Raw genomic sequence first — 19,705 nt, 5'->3', positions numbered from 1 at the left:
ATTTAAAAACCTGATTCAAATTACTTACTTTTGATCGATTAAAGTTCTTCTAAAAGAGTCTAAAAATATTAAATAAATCAAATAAATACGTAAAAAATGAAAATAATAAAATAATAAATCAAAGGAAAAAAAGTAAAAACAATAAAAAAACAAAAATAAAATAAACAAATAAATAAACAAATCAAAGGGAAAAAACTGGAACTTAACTATTATGGTACTTATGATGTATATGTATTAGTAATAAAAAATAAATAAACATTACATGCTTTAACCGATCTCCACTGATACAAATTTGAAACTTGGATGGTTGATGTATGATTGTGAAGTGGGGCAAGTGTCATGGTGGTTCGGTCCACTGGTGAAAATTGTGTGATTTGTGAGGCCATAATAAATTAATAATAAACAATGATAAGAGTCATGTGATGGTGTCAGGGAGAGTAAGCGTGGTGGTAGAAATAGGACCAAAATAAAATCATTCAAAACTAAAATGGCTTAATGTAGAAATGACCCATGCATTAGGAATTGTATTACATATTTAAAATCCAAACATAAATTAAAAGGGAGCCCACCCTTTTTCTTTTACCAGATATACACGAGAATGAGAGAAAGCTTTGTCACCCTCTCGTTGGGAAGGGATAACCGCTTGTCGCCAGTCTCCAATGGCCGTTTAACACCAAACTTCAAGGGAAGGTTCGTCTCGATGCTAGGAATTCGGATCCGACCTTGGTTTTATCGAGAAAACGCTTCTATCTTCACGAATCGAATGAAAATCGTTCGGTTTTGTCACTCTCCGATCTCTTTATTCGACCGTCTGATCGGCTCTGCTTTGTAGTATGTTGGTCTCTTCACCATTTAGATCTCTTCACCACTTGGATTCCTCGTCTGATCACCAGAACTACTCTCGTTGGGGACCCAACGGTAAGCTTCTCTTTTTCTTTTCCTTTTTCTTTGTTGTTTTTTCGAATCTATTGCCCCTTTGCTTTATTTTTTGCTTCGAAAATTGAAAGTTTGTTGCCTCTTGTGTGTTTCGTATGAATTTTCTGAGTAAAATCCTCGTTTTCGAATGCTTCCCGTCGAATATCTCTTTATCTTTTGCTTCCCCCTTTATATATTGATTTTACACTTATTTATAGCAAAAACAAAAGCCTATTTCGTGCGGTTTTAGAGTTCTAATGAGATTAAAACTATTTGCTTTGTCTTCGGTCTTCATGTGGTCTTTAAACGTCGAGAAAAATGGAGGACGTTGCCACTGGAATCGGGGCTCTCCAAGAATCGTGCGGGATTGACTATGTTGAGGGCTTGCAGTGCCGTGGAGACTTGGAACACTAGGGTTCTGGAAACCCTAATTTCCTAGTGGGAATGTGTTTTGGGTCTTGTGTGGGCCAACAGTTTGGGCCTGAAACATGTAATAAGAAAAAGAATAAATAATTAATATAATATGTGTTTAATGTAATATATGAATGAATATGAGATCAAAGTGTTGAAATTCCAAACCAACCTCAACATCCCGACGAGGCCGAAGAGGAAGAGGGCGAACAACCAGACCTTGGGTTTGGAAGATGGAAGATGGAAGAAAGAAGAATAATATGAAGAAAGAAGAAGAAAAAGTTGTTGCCACATCATAAAGTTAACGGGTTAAGTGTCATATCAATAAAAACTAACAGGAGATAACGACATATGAAAATGAAAATGAATTAAAATTTTGATGACTGTATTACAATTTTCAAAAGTTGAGAGACCAAAATGCAAATATCCTAAAAGTTTGATGACTATTTATATACTTTACTTTTATTTTAATTTATGAAATACTAGTATGCTAGTCTATGTTAGAAATCTTTTACTCAAATATTTCAAGAACACTCGTTGTAGAATAGGTGTGAAAAATAGCGTTTATCAGAAGTAGTGTGATTCAATATGACATTCGAACGAAAAGTGAACTTGAAATCGGTCGAATCTATTTTTGTTTAATTTTGTGGTTTGAAATAATTAATCAATGTTTGATAAAAAATGATCCTATTTTAATTTTTGACTCAAACGTACAAATTCCACCACTACGATAACGTATAAGCGACTAGGTACCGATTTCGGGCATTGTGGGGGTGTTTATCATTCTCACGCGTAATAGACTCTCGAACTCTTAAAAATGAATCTTTGACAAACGCTAACTGATTTTTCTCAAAAAAATTATTTTTCTTAAAATTGTTTTAAAAGACGCTTTTAAGTATTCGACCTACCTAACCCAAAAGTCGATGGCGACTCCGATTTAAATCGATTCCGAAACCACCATCATTTCATAAAATTCGACACCTACTTTTATTTTTATAAAAAATGGTTACAACAAGTATTATTGTAATTATTCTTAAATATAAGGTAAATTATCTGAATAGATCATGTTGAGGATTTTTCACCCTAAACTCAAACACAAATTGATCTTATCCTTTTAAAAAAAATTAACCCATCTTGATCTTGAATTAGAAAAACCACATAAGATCAGGTCAAGTTGAAACATATAGAATCCAAATCTCGTGCCCGTCTCTAATTGTTAGTTGCATTACATTATTATAATCTTAATTAATTTTTAAAATTACCCATAAATGATTTAGAACTTGTAATTCTTTTTTAAATAGTCTTAGGTGATTACAAGGTATATTCATTCATTATCTTTCTTTAACTATCTACAATGTGCTCATATCCTACAGACATAGTTGCTTGAACTCGTGATCTTAATTGTTCTTATCAATGAGTTTACTCAATAGATTCTAAACTCGTAACCTTTTTTATAGAAGCCACTAATTTTTATTCAAAATATGAAACATCTCGAATTACAATAAAGATTTACAACCAAAATTGTAAATTAAGCATATAATTAGGAAAAATTACTGTAATCATTGAAACAAAATTAATAACTTAAGATCACATAAGGATCTTACAAGGAAATATTAAAACCTAACTAAGAAACTTGAACAAAAATAGATACAAACAAATTTGATCACATCGGCAAAGGAACCACAAAAATGAATCAAGTTGTTAAAAACTATTGACAAATCGCAAATCAGACTCGAGTGACATGAAAAACTATCAACGAACGCATAACAGATATTCAAAATATAATCCAAGGGTCCAAAGCATAGAAAATCAACAATATAACGTATAAGCATCATCTTGAATAGTTTTGAAGATGTCAGATTAACCCTTAGAAAAAGATAAGTGAAAACAACGGTCAAACGATAAAAAAGTTCCTAAAGAAAGAAAAAATGTGTCATAAAGACATATGAAAATGTGTCATACAGACAGACTTATTGAAAAATTAAAAGAAAAAAAATATGTGATATAAAAAATAAAAGGACAATGATATAAAAAAATAAAAGGACAATACAAAATACTAAAAGTTGACAATTAATATTAAAGTTGGTATCGTAGTCGTTCAACAAAGATCAAAAGAGAAAAGGACGACATATCAATAAGAGAAAAATTAAGAAAGAAAAAAATTATGCAGAGATTAAAAATGATATCATCCTAAACTTGTAATATTTTTTTTTTGTAAAGAGTGTACTATTAATACAAATCATACACGAGAAATATCATGTGTGTCTTATTAAAAATCTCTTTACACCTAAGTGAGACAACCGGCGAGGAATCCAATTGATGAAGTTCAAAGTCACCAGAACAAGCCAATTTAACCTAACTGTCAGCCACACGATTTCCTCGACGGGAGACATACTGGAAGCTAAGTTGCCAACACCCCTGGACGAGCTCAGCCATGTGACTCATTAACGAGATCGTAGCACGATGGAGTCCAATGGATTGGAGAAGGCGCACCGCTTCCAAGCAGTCAGATTCGACCACCACACACATAGACCCCCGTTTCCACGCACACCAATGACCACGAATTGAATTAATGACAGTTTTTATATTATTATTCTCTTAGTTTCATTAAATGTGTTCCTTTAGAGTTTTAAAATTATCTAATTCAAAATGTCATAGTAAAAAATTTAACAAATAATATTTTCAGATATATATTATGTATTTTTTAAAAAGAAATTGAATCAAATTAATATAAAATGTAAATACAAAAGGTTGAATTTGTTAACACAAACTAAAGTCATATCATTAATCTAATTCTAATTCTAAAAAGACAACAAATTTTGATTAAGCAACAAACCACTGAAAATTAAATTTAGTAATAATAATAATAATAATAATAAATTATTAATATTTTTTAATGGGTGGAATAATTATAAATTATTTATTGATTCCATCAAAAGGAATCGGATTTATTTATGTTTTCCCCTCGCATGGGGTTTCTTTGCCTCTTTTTCAGCTCTTTATTTATTTTTTAATTCTCGTAATTATTATATAAATAAAATAATAAAATTCTTTTGCTTTCGGTATTTCACTTTCTTTTTTTCAAACCCCAAACGCTTCCCTTTTCTTCTAGGGCTGCTTTCATTCGATTCTTCTCTTTTGCACAACTCACGTTTCTCCTTCTTCTTTGCTCTGCCAAACAAATTTTTGCTTTCAATGGCTGATTTCACTTCCTCTCCTTCACCTTCTACTGCTGCCGCTGCTTGTTCGTTGTTCGAGAAGCCGATCGCATTAACGGCGGCTTCATCTTCGTCTCAGTTTCCGCCGCCGTCTGCTTTTGATGGAGCGCTTGACGAAGGTGTCGAAGACGGATGCTGTATCTGTCTCGAGCCTTTCACTGTTCATGACCCTACCACTGTACGATTCATCACTCTTTCTCGTTCTCCTCTTAAATAATTGATTTGATCGTTTTCTTAACTCTGTTGTTAGTTGGTGATCGAGCTGGTACATTACAGTTTAGGTTGATTGTAGTTCTTTGAGATTTTGTGACACCTTTTAATTAGCATTGGTTGGACTCGTTGCTTGGTGATGATTTTGCGTTCACTGTCGTGATTTATTACTTGATTGTTTTATTGTTTGATTTTGTGACCTTTTAAGCTTTGAGGTTAATTTTTATACTTGATCGCTTACTTTTACAGTTTGACTCGATTTATTATTAGCTCTATTAACTTTGAAGTCTACTGTGAAATTTCCCCTACTCCGAGGCTTTGTATATGATTTTAGCAATCTGTTTAGTGCAGTTGAACGACACATGTCTTATGAATATTGATGCGTGGATTCTCTACGTTTTCCCCCTCTTTGGCAGATAATTTGCTCAAAAACACACATAGAATAGAGATGAATTTAACTTTTCCAGTTCTGATTATTCGGATGTTGATAAACTTTTGAACACAATTTTTAATCTGTCCTGTTTTTGAGGGGGAATGATTTTCTGTTAATTCTACAATTCTGAATATCAATGCCAACAACATTCGAGTATGTTTACTTGTTTTCATAATGTTATTCCCTGCTGTTGCATTATGATGAGTTTTACTCGTTTTGTGTCATAGACCTATATTATACGCCCTTCTATCTTGATTTGCACTGCCTCTAGATGGTTGTTTGAAGGGTCGAGCTTTCTGAACCTTATTTTTCGTTTTAGGTTACCAATTGCAGACATGAATATCATCTTCACTGCATTCTTGAATGGTAAGCATCTTTCTAACTTTAAAATTAGACTTGTTTCTTTCTTGGAAACAGAGCATCTTCCATGGTTTTCCTCGGAATGCAATAATGTTGTAGTTATATGTTCTTTAATGCTGTCAATCCTAACTGAACTCGTTTTTCGACTAGGTCACAAAGAAGCAAAGAGTGTCCAATATGTTGGCAGTCATTTGTCCTAAAGGACCCTGCCAGGTGTGTAACATGTTAATTTCCCTGCCTCTTCTCTGATTCTCTCCGTATGTGTATTCTTTTTAGTCTGATGCTGATAGGCAGAAATCATCAGCTAATCAATGAGTTTGGTTATATACTATGCATCTTTGCAGCCAACAGCTTCTAGATGCTGTCAGAATTGAAAGGAACTGCATGTCAACGAACACACCAGTCGTGCCCACAGATTTGCATTACTTCTATGACAGTTTTGGTGTTGAGGAGGTGATTTATTTGGTTCTTTTGAAGTTTTGCCTGTAATTTAAACTCATTATTCCACTCTATCAGGAGTATTTATTGATGAAATGTTCTTGCTGTCCCAGGATGCATTTCATTCAGATGACTCAGACTTTGATGAACACATTTTGCAGCATTTAGCACTTGCTGCGAGCAGAGTTCGTTACGCTCGCAGAAGGGAAAGACAAATATCTTCTGGACTTGGCCCTTCGCAAGTGTTTTTTCCACCTCTCCTGAAAACATGCCAGGCACGCTACATTTATATCCAAATTCACCTGATGAAAGCCAAACCATGAGTCATGGGTTACCCCAGTGTGATTCACAGGCTTCAGGCATACCATCAGTTAATACTAGCCCTCAGTCACCTGTGACTCCATCTGTTAACATGGTATCTAGTGCTGCTTGCAGTGGAGATGAAGCTATCAAGCTGAGGTTCATATTTGTTTTACTCTCGTAGCTTGTTAGAAATATGCCTTTTGTAACATGTCTTACTGGAAGGTCATCCTTAAAATTTGCTTCCATCAAATAATGTGTGAGATTTATATTATGCATACACTAGAGATCTTCTGACATGGCTTTTAGTTGTCACCTATCAAAATTTATTAAACTATAATAGTATTTATATGTTATCTTATCCTGTTTTGAACCTGTAAATGGTATTTCTCTGAAGTGTTCTATTTTTATTGGCAATTCATATTGTTGTATTAGTATTATCTAGTCTTTAACACCATGAAATTTTCTGATTTTCTTCAGTCAACCACCGGTAGGTACTCCAAGTAGACCAAGCTCAGTTGAATCAGTCTCTTTCTCCGAGTTTATAAAATCTAAATGGTCCAATGCTTCAGCCAGGTATTTCTGTGTCCATTGAGCTTTTTAGACAGATCTACTTGTTACTAAAGGCATGAATGTATTTCAACAGATATAAGGAATCAATTTCTAAAGGTACCAAAGGTCTGAAAGAGAAGCTTCTTTCTCGTAATAACTCTGTTAAGGAGCTCAGCAAGGGAGTGCAGCGTGAGATGAGTGCTGGGGTTGCAAAAATGATTGAGCGACTAGATATTTCTTCGAAAAGACCTGAAGCCTCCAAGCCTGCTTCTGGTGGCACAGGCCGCACCTTAAACATTTTATTTAAGGGAAAGGCCGTGGAAGAAAATGTTATTGCTCAGGGTCTTTCTAATAACCGTGTAGAATTTGCTCATGGTTTAAAATCAGAAGCACCGTCTCATCTCTCTAGTGTCATGCCTGACAAACTAGAAGCTTCTCTCCACCAGGTATCCCAAACATTTCTTTGAATGTAAATTATTTCAATTCATTGCTCCTGATGGTTAATCGTCTGATCTAGCATCCATGATTGTAACCTAGCAATATTCCTTTAGAAACATGGGCGTCTTCTTTAACTTCTCTTTTTCAGTAAAATTTTTTCATATATGCAAATCGAATATTCCTTGGACATGGGTTTTAGGTTATGTGAAGTGCTTAACCTTGATGATATTGTTTGTGTTTCAGAGGGATCAATGATGCATTCGTCACAAGGCATTGGCTGATTGGTGGTGGCGATAGATTTTTCGTTATGGGTGAGATTATCTAATGCAAGTGGCGTAAAGTGAGGACACTGATTTAGCGGGTTGTCTCGCGTCCTGCATTGCTTATTTCTTTATACACGTGCCAAGTAAGTCTCAACTTTAGTTGTCAAAATCACTCGGAAAAGCGTTTATTTTTCTATCCTATTCACTATTCAGTGTGTGCTGTTCGCATATTTGATTACTCACAACACAAGCTTGACAGTCGGCTTTCATTTGGGCCTGTTGATATATATGTGAAAATTGATTCAGTTGTAACAATTCGCTATATTTGGTTTCATGCCACTGTTTGAACTGGTCGGATCATAAGTTTCAGTTTCAGATTTAACTGATCTGTTCGACTTAAATCCGAAAAAGCTCTAATTTGACCCATAAGTCATACTCGTAATACCATCACCAATGGTAGTGTGACCAAGATCCTGACTTCCCAGTGCTAGACTTGCCTGTCTTCGGCCCGAGCTGTATGACAGAAACTTACCCCATGTATGGTTCTGTGGCTGGTCCCCATGCCGGACGAAATCGTGTGATTAACTATAAAATTCCTAAATCGGTTCACATTCGAGTTGACGAAACGAAGTTTTTTTACACGACCGGTATTATAAAACTTAAAAGAGACGTGCACGATGATGATAGAATAGAAGTACCACGTGAACCTTCAAGTTAAAACAAATATACCGTTGAAAGCAATTTGGAACTTAAAAGTTCAAAATGTTTAGTATGATTTGGGAAAAATTTGAAAGTTTAGATACTAAAAGATACCAAAATTGATAGTTTAGGTACTAAACACGTAGTTTATCCAACTTTCTTTTATATATAAACGACTTTATATTATGCATATACTTGAACCAAGAGAACTCATTATTTAAAAACAATTATAATTTTTTGGGTTTCTGATTCGAACATCACGTATATAGAGGTGTATAAATGTTCAATGTGAAATAATTGAAAATCTTTAAAAAAATATTACCATTTATTCACTTATACTAATAAAAAAGTGTAAAATAAACAAATGATCCTCGACTTTAGGGTGATACTTTGTTGAGTCCCCCGACTAGTAAAAGTTACAAAATAATCACTCGACTATTCATATATTTCAAACTCGTCATTTCTTGAAATATTTTGTGGATCGAGTCTTTGTTTACATTATGTTGTCAAGCCAATGTTTGAAATATTATGTCATCGAGTCAATGCTTGAAAGCAACAACGATGACAGTAGACATTGTTAAAATATGATTTATCATATTTCAATTAGCAGATTGACGTCCAACTCAGACAACCATCAATTTTTTAATGGAAAATGACTAGCTTGGAACATATGGATAGTGACTATTTTGTAATTTTTAATAATCAAATGATTCAATAAAGCAACGTCTTATAATTAAAGAATTATTTTATAATTTTTAATAGTTGAGAAACTTAATAAAGCAGTACACTATAATTGGAGGACTATTGTATACTTTACCCTAAAGAATATATATTACTCTTCATCCGTAAATTATATAAATTTAGCATTTTATTAAATTGTTTTTAAAACTATTTTTTTAGTTTTAAATATTTAATTTTATTACTATAAATTAAGAGTAAACTACATGTTTACTACCTAACTATCACTTTTATTCCATTTTGATCATTCAACTATTTTTTGTTTCAAAATCATATCTAATGTTATGTTATGGTTTCATTTTGGTCACTTATCATTAAAAAACTAACGATGATACTAAAAAATTTATGTACCAGTATGAATCAAGAAGTCAAGTTTAAATGCATCATTCAATCTAAAACAACACAAGTGCTAAACCGAGCTAAAAATTTAAGTTCAAGTTAAGTACCTTTTTGTAAGTTGATTTTTTTTTATTTTCTTAATTAAACTCGCAAATTTAGATACTAAAAAAAATTATGAATTCGAATGAGTTTAAACATATAATGTATAGATTAGAAAATATAAAAAATCCAAATATATAAGCAACATTTTATATCAAACTAATAAATAAATCTATAACGATGCAAAATATGACACGTATGTTTTGAGAAGCTCAGTATTTCTCAACAATGCCATTGGTTCAACCATGCTTCTCTTTTCATCCCAGACCGGAAGAAAATCAACCGTCTTCTTCACTAGCTCCGTCCAAAAGCCAAGGAGTGGCTAAGCATGTTGCTGTCGGGCGAGGAACCGGAGCCGCAGGCTTGGTCGTGGAGATGCAGAAATTTATACACGAGGGCTCCTAGGACAGCTCCGATTATGGGGGCCGTGAGATAAATCCAGATGTTTTCGAAGTTTCTCGAGACGATCGCCGGTCCTATGGACCTCGACGGGTTCAGCGATCCTCCCGAAACGGGCCTGCAAGGAAGATCGAAACCGGAAAGTGTTGATCACCCTCGGCAATTGGCCTAATTGAAGGTAACCAAGAGCTTAATTAATGTGTGTATATGTACCCTGAGATCAGGACCGCAAGTCCAATGGCTATTCCAATAACCAAGCCAGATACTTGACCAACCTGCAAAACTCCAGGGTCATGGATCCCGATTTGTATTTTCATTTTGGTCGAAATATGATGTCGATCCTTGTACTTAAATAAACTCGATTCGGAAAGTAATAGTTCGATCGTTGACGCCATTAATAAGTTTAGAGTTTAGGGTTTAGAGTTATCTCTCTACTTCATTGAACTACATATCAAAACCGTCTTGTCCCGCCCTGTGTCCTTCCGTAAAAAGAACCACATCAAAATTTATCAAATCATAAGGACTGATGACATGCTTTACCCATCGTTTTTATTTATATATATAGAGAGAGTTAATTGCATCATACGTCTTTACACTATGATTCTCTTTCTAATTAGTCCCTAAATTTTTAAAATTTTCAATTTCATCCCTAAACTGTGAATATCATTCTAAATTTATCCTCAAACTTTTAAGTTTTCATCCCTAAACTATATCCTTCATTCTAAATTGATCCCTAAAATTTTTCAATATTTCAATTTCATCCCAAATTTTATGTATATACTAATCACATTCCATGTAATAAATCGTTAGGCCAACCTATATTATTATTTGTTTGAAAAAAATAAGTTCAGGTTAAACTATGATTAAAACTAATGACATATTTGGATGAATTTGGGGATGAAATTGGAAGATTTAAAAGCTTGGGGGCCAATTTAGAATACGGGTCATTGTTTGAGGATGAAATTGAAATGCTCAAAAGTTTAAGGACTAATTTAGAATGAGTATCATAGTTTGAGGATGAAATTAAAATATTCAAAAGTTTAGGGACCAATATAGATGAGGGCCATAGTTTGGCGACATATGATTCCGATTAATATTGGAGTAAATATGGGCAGTTCCCTTACGGATTCTGATTGTTGAGTGACTGCCGCAACAACGAAAACGACGATGAACGTGGAAATGAGCTCAACCATGAACGCCGATCGACACCCTTGGCTCGGTTGCGTCAACATTAGCTCCGATTCTATGCCATAGATGAACTCTCCCATCAACGTCGCCAATACAGACCCCAAAATCTGAGCCAATACGTAAAGCGGCACCTGTTCAAACCAGACAAATTTCATGCATGTTGTCACCTACAAATTACGTAAAATATGCCAAGGTATTGTTAAAAGCACCCTGGACCAAGGAAAATATCCAAATGCTGCAATGGCAATGGTGAGAGCTGGGTTCACATGAGCACCAGATATCGAGCTGATTGAGAAGATCAGCACGACGATCGTTAGCCCGGCCGTGATGGCATACTCCAGCAGAGCTTCCCCTCCTTCTGGTTGCTTAGTGCTGGCAATGATCCCACTTATGCAAAACATTAAAATGAAAGTCCCCAACATCTCAGCCAATATCTGTAATGCACATGTACATGTACATGTACATGTGTGACAGTAAGTAACATCATCGTGTAAATAAGCCCGATCCCGAGTCGATTTTCTTACCGCACGAGCAGAGTTAAGATCCTTGCCCCGAGGGAAGCAACGGAAAGCGGCGTTCTCGATCGAGATATCCGCATCGGGCGATGTAGGGCTAGAACCCGTCTCGTGACCGATCGATCCGTTGTCGGGAATGGAGGTGGGGAGATCATTGTCTTTGAAGAAATGTTTCATTCTGATGTGGGAAGCCTTCAAGACAAATCAGTGTCATGTTGTGGTAGTACATATATAGAAGTATAAAAGGGGGGATAAAGCCTAAAGGCAAGGGTGTAAAGAAGATGTAATACTAGAAAAAGGGTGAATTAAAAATAGATTCTTGGGCACAGGTAATAGGGGTCATTGATATAGCAAGGGGGGGTTTTGAATGTGGTTGAATTGTTTGTTGTTCACGCAGTTTCAGCTGGCGATGTGGGATGGTGGAAGTTTGACAAGAAATTGTGCCATTTGTGAGGTGAAAACACTTTCCCTGTGCTGCTTGGGATTGGCTCAACTAAATATACCAATTTGTTTGTAATTCTCAACTATTTTAATTCATAAGATTAAGGTAAAAAGGCATGAGACTTCCTATACTTTTGAGAGAAAAATAATAATTTGGTCATCGTATTATTATTTTTTTAATATGGCATCCAACTCAGAAAACAAACTCAATATAACCTTTTCTTCAATATTTTTCGTCGTTGAACGTTACAGTACCGGCTTACCAATTCACTGTATTGACGTGGCAGTCCATGGTACTGAGACTGCCACATTTTAGTTACCAATTTAACTAATCTGTCATGTCATCTACCACCTTAGACTGCCATGTCAACATCGTGAATTGCCTCATCAGCACCTTAACGGTCAACGATAAAAAACCGTTGGTCAAAAGGTCACATTAGATTTATTTTCTGAGTTAAATAATTATATTAAAAGAAAAAATAATTCAAAAGTCGTATTTAATTTTTTATTTCAAAAGTATAGGTACTTTTGATGTCTTTTCACCTAAGATTAATAAGTATTCACCCTGGATTCCATAGGTTAATATTTTCTTTTATAACTGGAGAAAAAATATAAATGACTTAAATCTTATTAAAATTTATAACTTATAAATAAATATCTTTAACTCGTAATAAAGTAATTTTTATCCTAATCATAAATCTCAAAACCTTAAACCTTAAACGTTAAATTTTAAAGATTAAATCTTAACCCTTAAATCAAACCTATTAATTTACAACCTATTAATGTCAGAAAAGGTGAACTGTGAAAATCAACACAGCCCCATTCCTCTAATCGACAAATTCGAACATGAAAAAAATGTTTATTAAAAGAATGGAATGGATAAGAATGAAAACGACTTCTAAGAAACTATAACAATAAACAAAGGCACCTATTAATAAACGATGAGGATAAAGAAACAAAGTAAGGGGGTGATGCATAGGGCATAGAGCATAGGGGCATGGGAATTGGCATATCATTTGTTGACAAATGACAAATCTACGTGAAAGGATGGGAGAGGGCCCCCCCCCCAACCAAAGGATAGTCCATTTGACAGCTTACCGGAATCATGAACAATGAACCCATATAAATAAAATAAAAATAAAATACACAAATGATCTCCTCACTATAGATTATTGTCTTATTAAGTTCATCGACTATTAAAAGTTTTAAAATAATTATTCTTTTTATTATGTTTTAAACTCGTTATTTTCCGTTAAAAAATTGGTGATTGTCTAAGCTGGACGTTAATATGATGGTTGAGATATTGTAGTTATTTCAGACTCTAGGATCATGTTTTATCACATCACTGTCAGCGGGTTAAAGTTCAACTTAGAATTCTGTCAATTTTTTAATTGATCAGTTTGGAATATAATAAATAATTGAGTAACCATTTTGTAACTTTTAAGAGTTGATGGACTCAACAAGGTACAACAACAAAACCCTATTCCAATATGTAATAGGGTAAGGGGGAGGTAGGGTAGTAGGTTGTCCTCAAACACCAGGTAAATGGACTCAACAAGGTAATACTCTATAATCGAGAGACTTAATAAAATAATACCATTAATCAGAGACCAGTGGGAATGTAAGATTACCAGGGAATATGATTACTGAGAATTTTGTATTTTGTGTTTGGTTGGTTTAACAGGAATGTAAGATTACCGTGTTTGGTTAAAGGAATAAAATATTATTAGAATGTATATTTGACCAAATTGTTCTTATTATATATTTGTTTTTAAACAAGTTGGAAAATATTTATATATTTTCTTTAAAAAATTTAAATTCATAAAATTTATATTTTAAACAAATTGAAATATAAAAAGGTTTAATCTAAGGGTAAAATTTTATTTTAACCCCTAAACTTCATATAAAATTTTAATTATAGATTTTTTTGTAAATCTAAAATAGTTTAAGGATAAATTTGTAATTTAACCTTCGTATAAATTTTATTATTCAATGACATAATAAATATTTTTTAAAGAAATTTTTTAAGGATATTTTAGTCCAAAACGTCGGTAATTCAACAATACCTAAGGAAATGGAGATAATGACATTCCCGATAATATACCCCAAAAAATTCACTATTGGAAATATAAAATTATCGAGAATGACATTCCCGACCAACCAAACGGGATAATGTGAATTTCATTCCTATGAGAATCTCACATTCCCCAATCAATCACACCCTAAATATAAAAGCAGGGTGGGAAGCAATTAGCAGTTAGTTTTGGCCTAATGCTACGAGCCGCATGCAACTTTATTGCGTGTTAATTTTATATGTACGCAGTTGGTGTGTTGCTCAGCCCCGAATGTTTTCTCGTCCTTTTGCTATCAATTCTAATCTATTGTTTCTGCATCAATAATATAATATGTAGGATAAACTATCCCACATGTCACAAAATTCTAGGGTTTATATTGATTTTAGGATAAAATACACAAATGATCCCTTATTATAGAGTATTATTTTATTAATTCCTTCTACTATTAAAAGTTACATAATGGCCCTTCGACTATAGAGTGTTGCTTTGTTGAGTTATTCGATTATTAAAAGTTACAAAATATTCGTCCGACTATTCATTATGTTCCACACTTGTTATTTTCCATTAAAAATTGATGTTATTTTGAGCTAAAAGTTAACATGTTGATTGTGATATATTAAAATATGCTCCCAAAATATCAAACAACTATCATATGTCACTCATCATGTTACCGTCTAAGTTAAAAGATCGTCAAGTTTTTAACGAAAAATGACGAGTTTGGAACATAATAAATAGTTGGGTGACAATTTTGTAACTCTTAATAATCGAGGGAATCAACAAAGTAATTTCATATAATCAGATGATTATTTTATAGCTTTTAATAATCGAAGAACTTAATAAAATATTAACCATAGTTAAGACTCTTGTATACTTTACTCTCGATTTTATTATTCAACTTTGAATTGATTTAATTTTAATATTAAATTTTAGTTTTGAATTCAATTAAAGCATTAGAACTTTAAATCATTGATAGTTAGATGATGTGACCGTTTGAATTTTTTTCTCAATCTTTTTAAAATTCACATAATTATATATAAAAATCTATCATTTCTTTTGCTTTGAAGCTTTCTGGGTTTTGAGCGGTTTGAGATGCTTGTTCGAAGACCAGAATGGTGAGAAATATTCTTTCGAAAATAAGAACAATATATATCAAAATTAGTCCCGTCGACTGCCTTTCAGAAGAGATTGAAGCATTAGAACGTCGAATCTTTAAGTAAAATTTTATCAATTTTGAGTAGATTTCGTAAAAGGTATATCTAAAAATCCGTCACTTATCATGATAATAGAGTAATAATGGTGTGTGCATTCATCCATCAACAGTTGCTTTGTTCAGCAACGCAGTGGAACTTGTCAATCAGGCTGTCAAAGGGGTAGTTTAAAAATGTTTTTGACATTGTCTGTGTGGTAACTTGAGTACACATGGATACCCCATCTTGTGTTTTTTGCTTCTACTTTTGTGGTAAAACTATGGTGATTGATTTGGTAATTACATCACACAACACACTCTCCAGTACCATAATTATCAAAATGGCTACTTTTTAGACTAATATGCATAAAAACAAACATTCAAGGCCAAGTTTAAAATAAACATTAGTAAAAGTATTGTATAGGTCGTGTATTTAGGAATGATTACGGGTTGGATTAGATCAGGTTATTGGCTCACTCAAACCTGATATGAGTATTATATCATTTCACCCGTCACTTGATCTAATTTGAGTTTAAGAATATTTCTCATGGTCTAATTTTTAGTTCTTGGGTCACTCAAACATGATCTGAGTATTACATCATTTCACTCATCACTTGATCCAATTTGAGCTTAAAAATATTTCCCAAGATCTAATTTTTAAATAAAAAATCATTAATTAAATATAATAATTCAAAGATTATAATACATTAGATAAATTTGTTCGTCAAACTATTAAAAAGGACAATTTATTACAATAATACTTATTTTTTAATTTTTTTTAATGATTCTAAAAAATATTTCTGGATTCACTAATCACTCAAATCCACTTTTATTTCTTATATTCCGGCGTGGGATTTTGGGCAGCAATGGAGACAAAATGGAAAAAAGAAAAAGGAAATTAACCGTTAGGTCGCGGTCAAAACTAAAAAAATGGTTAATTCTGATAAAAGTCCTTAAACTGAAGCTCAAATTTAAAAATGATTCTTAAATTTTAAAATAATCTAATTGAATCCTAAAAGTATAAATGTTGTATTAATCAAGGATAAGAAATTAGTTCCTTTTTTTTTTTCGATTTTTCAACTAAACTGATATAACTGAACCGAATTAATTTATCATTCTTTCGTCATATGTGTCAGTTTAGATTTTTTTTTATTAATTTAGAGTATTTGCAAGTGGTAGTATATGTTTTAAATACTAAATATTATTTAACAATGAACATTCAATTATTCTGCAGTCTCTGATACTCGAACTTGTGACATCTAAGAATAACAACCAGTAACCATTGAGGTAGTTTTGATCGGGTAAAACTTTAGAAATTTATAATTGAATGAAATAACCAACAAAACTAACTCCACAACTGGGAGATCGATCGAATTGTACAAAATAGAATCGAATTAATCAAGGGTGTTAATTTTGTCAATTTAAATCGAAAAAATGACCTATTTCGTATTGTCGTATTAAAGTTAGGTTTGGTACGAAGTGAGTAATCTCAGTGGTAAATGAATTGTTATTTCTTGAAGTTTAGGGTTAGAGCATCAAGAATGTCAGGGGTGTGAGCGTTCAATGTCAAATAATAAATGTTAATATTATTAATAATTGTTAATATATTAGATCTCTCGAGTTGCTCGTGATCTTTTCGAGTCGAGTATTAAATAATTCGTTTCGATTAGTTAAGAACTCGAGTCGAGTTCGTTTGAGTCAAATTTTTATCTAATTTTGATCAAATCAATCTCGAATGACACATTATCTGCATCGTCTCATCTATAATCCTATTGCGGTCTCACGTGGTGAAGTTGAAGTAGCAAAAGCAAAGACAGTAAAGTGGGGTTTAGGAGAAAGGACATGGATAGTAAAAGCAAAGACAGTAAAGTAGGGTTTAGGAGAAAGGACATCGATAGTCTCTGTTGAAGAATCGGGTAAAGAAAAATAAAAGAACACAAGAATTTTAACGAGGTTCAGCAATGTGCTTACGTCCTCGGTGCCTAGGTCGCGCTAGAAGTTTTATTCAATATCTTATAGGTTTAAGTTACATCTCTGTCCTCTTTACTGATATAATTATGAGTCATACCTAACATCTCCCCTAAAAGACATTCTACTTTTTCACGCCAAAGCAAGCTCCTTCTCCCAATCTTACCCCAAATTCCAAATCCCCCAGACACATTAATGCGTTATATTTGCTTTTATGGTTGGTTGGCAGTGTGCAGTCAACTTTCCAAGGATTTGGATCGTTGATCCTACCATTGCAATATTACGCAAAGTAGCCTACTTTAGCTATGGGGATCCAACTTTAAATTTCTTCAATTTTATATTTGAACTTAAGTTTTGGGTTCGATATAACCTCTAAGTCGTTAAATTATTAATAGTTAGATGATATGATATTTTATGGAGAAGATAACATTTTCGATTCAACCTAAAATGTTATCATGTCCAACCCAAAAAGTTACGTTCTTGATAACATTTTTTTGTTACAATCGACTTATGCCTTTTTTAGCCTTACATTAACAAGTTGTATTTTAGACTTTGGCCTTGACTTGAAACTTTATTTTGTGTATCTATTTTGTAATTAAACTTTAAAACTCTTTAGTTTTAGACATTGAACTTTAATTTGTGTATCAATTCAGTCATTGTCGGTTAAGCATCGTCCGTCATCAGACGATATTCGTGACAAGATTGATATCAAAATGTTTCTGTTTCACTCACCTCTTTTATCCTTGGATTAATTTCCCACGAAACCCACTCAAAATCAACAAAAATTCATCTAAATGTTCAACATTCCAATGCTATAATCTAGGGTTTGGGTTTGAGATATTTGTTCAAAAATCCGAACGATTAGAAGCATTTTTTGAGAATATGAATAACATACCTCTTTGCTAGTCTCATCAGACTGTCCTTGAAGGACATTAGAGCATTAGAACATCGAACATTTATATGAAATTTCATTAATTTTAAGTGAGTTTCATGGAAAACCAATTATAAGATAAGAAATATGAGTGAAATGGTAACATTTTAGTATTAAACTTGTCACAAATGACGATTAATGAAAGACGATGATTAACTTACATTATAGAAGATTTGACTGACGATGATTAAACTGAAGTTCAATGATATTTAGTGTACCCTACCAAAAACTAAAAGATCAAAATTTGTATTACTTTTGTTGACTTAATTCCTTTATTATATTAGTAGGTAGCATAGTTAAGTATATGGCTTATAGGGAGAGTATATATGTAGGGATGTACTTAGGCGGGGCGGGTGGGGACTGTCGTCTCCCCTAAAAATTTAAAATTATCATATATTTAGATTTTTATGTATTTTTTATTGAAATATGTTTTCGCCCCCTAAAATTTTATAAGTTTAAGTACACCCCTAACATAAGATCATATGTACATCCTCCTATATATGTGTTGGCATAAAGTTACTTGGAAATTGGAATTATTATTATTAGGGTACCCTAATTAGTATTAGTTAATAATATTCATTGGGTTTAGGGTATGACATGAAGTAAAATTGCATCTTTCTTTATGTAAAAAGGCTAATTTGAATGCTAAATGTCAAACACTTAGGGTTGCAGTTTGGGGTTTGAAAGCAGCTCTCCTCCCCACCTCAACCACAGTGCTCTCCCACTGTCCTTTACTTGCTAACCTTAATCTTCTTAACTTTACTTTTTTTTCATATACGCCCCTCTATTATTTATAACCCATTAATTTGAATTTGTGCTCTTGTTGTCTAATGCAGTTGCTGTTTCTTCCCCTTCCTATTCCTCTTATCTCTTGTTTTTAGATTCCTTTTCACCCCCAACCAATACCCTTTTTTATTATTTTTAATAAGAACCTTTCGGTGCCCGACGTACATTAAAGGTTTAGGTTAAGTTTGAAATCGAGTCGAATCAGATCTCGTTTGAGAAATATTGTCGTTATCATTCAAAAATTCAATGAGGTCTGAGTGGCCTCAGCTCTTTCATTCACGGACAAAGTCAGGATGAAGCTTTAAGGAGAGCAAATATAAATAGTAATAAAACGAGGGTCATAATCTAATTATTAAATAACGAAGTGATATAAAATTGAAAAATTAGGGTGTTATGTTATAATTTTTTATTTTAAAATTGATAGAGATTTAAGAAGTATCCGGAAATGGAAATTGGGTATGGGTTATGATAAGAGGGACTTAAAAATAATTGAACCAAAAACTGGAGAGTCAAGTTTAATTTCTCTCATTTTAAAACTAAGAAAACCTAGCAAACAATTAAATTTAAAAAGATTAGGAGGAGTCCAGACTGAATTTTGCCAATAATTATGGCCAGGAAGGGAAATAAAAAAAATGATAGTCTACCCTACAGTAATTTTGCAACTTTCCAATGTGTAAAGTTCCGTTGACTATTTGTATCTATTAATGGATTATACATACAAAATTGTACCTTGGTTTTGTAAATTGAAAAAGAATTTAGTGGTATAGCAAAAAATAAATTAGCAAATTAGTTTCTTACATTTT

At 33.0% G+C, this 19,705-nt stretch overlaps 1 protein-coding gene and 1 pseudogene across 1 annotated transcript; one reads left to right on the top strand and one right to left on the bottom strand.

The window, feature by feature from the left end:
* Positions 1 to 4,414: 4,414 nt before the first annotated feature.
* LOC120213810 lies at positions 4,415 to 7,796 on the top strand (annotated as a pseudogene).
* Positions 7,797 to 9,681: 1,885 nt separating this feature from the next.
* Positions 9,682 to 12,267, bottom strand: LOC120213642 (probable aquaporin NIP7-1). The gene is made up of 6 exons (XM_039211726.1): positions 12,220 to 12,267; positions 11,525 to 11,707; positions 11,210 to 11,434; positions 10,937 to 11,131; positions 10,026 to 10,087; positions 9,682 to 9,930 (listed from the first exon to the last, which is right to left on the bottom strand). Exons 1-6 carry the CDS (start codon positions 12,265 to 12,267, stop codon positions 9,708 to 9,710), a joined length of 936 nt encoding a protein of 311 aa, XP_039067657.1. The 3' UTR covers positions 9,682 to 9,707.
* Positions 12,268 to 19,705: the final 7,438 nt, after the last annotated feature.

This window comes from Hibiscus syriacus, unplaced genomic scaffold, assembly GCF_006381635.1.
Source record: "Hibiscus syriacus cultivar Baekdansim isolate YM2019G1 unplaced genomic scaffold, ASM638163v2 tig00110044_pilon, whole genome shotgun sequence".
NCBI lineage: Eukaryota > Viridiplantae > Streptophyta > Magnoliopsida > Malvales > Malvaceae > Hibiscus > Hibiscus syriacus.
Note: the sequence above shows the minus strand (reverse complement) of the source record. Positions and strands in the feature narration are given on the sequence as shown.

What these genes read in the sequence shown, in the direction of transcription:
- LOC120213642 (XM_039211726.1), bottom strand. Translation starts at nt 12,267, where the DNA reads ATGTGGCAGTCTCAGTACCATGGACTGCCACGTCAATACAGTGAATTG. An exon ending in ATCTTAACTCTGCTCGTGCG is followed by an intron (nt 11,435 to 11,524) that starts GTAAGAAAATCG and finishes TGTGCATTACAG; the next exon opens with ATATTGGCTGAGATGTTGGG. An exon ending in TCACTCAACAATCAGAATCC is followed by an intron (nt 10,088 to 10,936) that starts GTAAGGGAACTG and finishes GGAGTTTTGCAG; the next exon opens with GTTGGTCAAGTATCTGGCTT.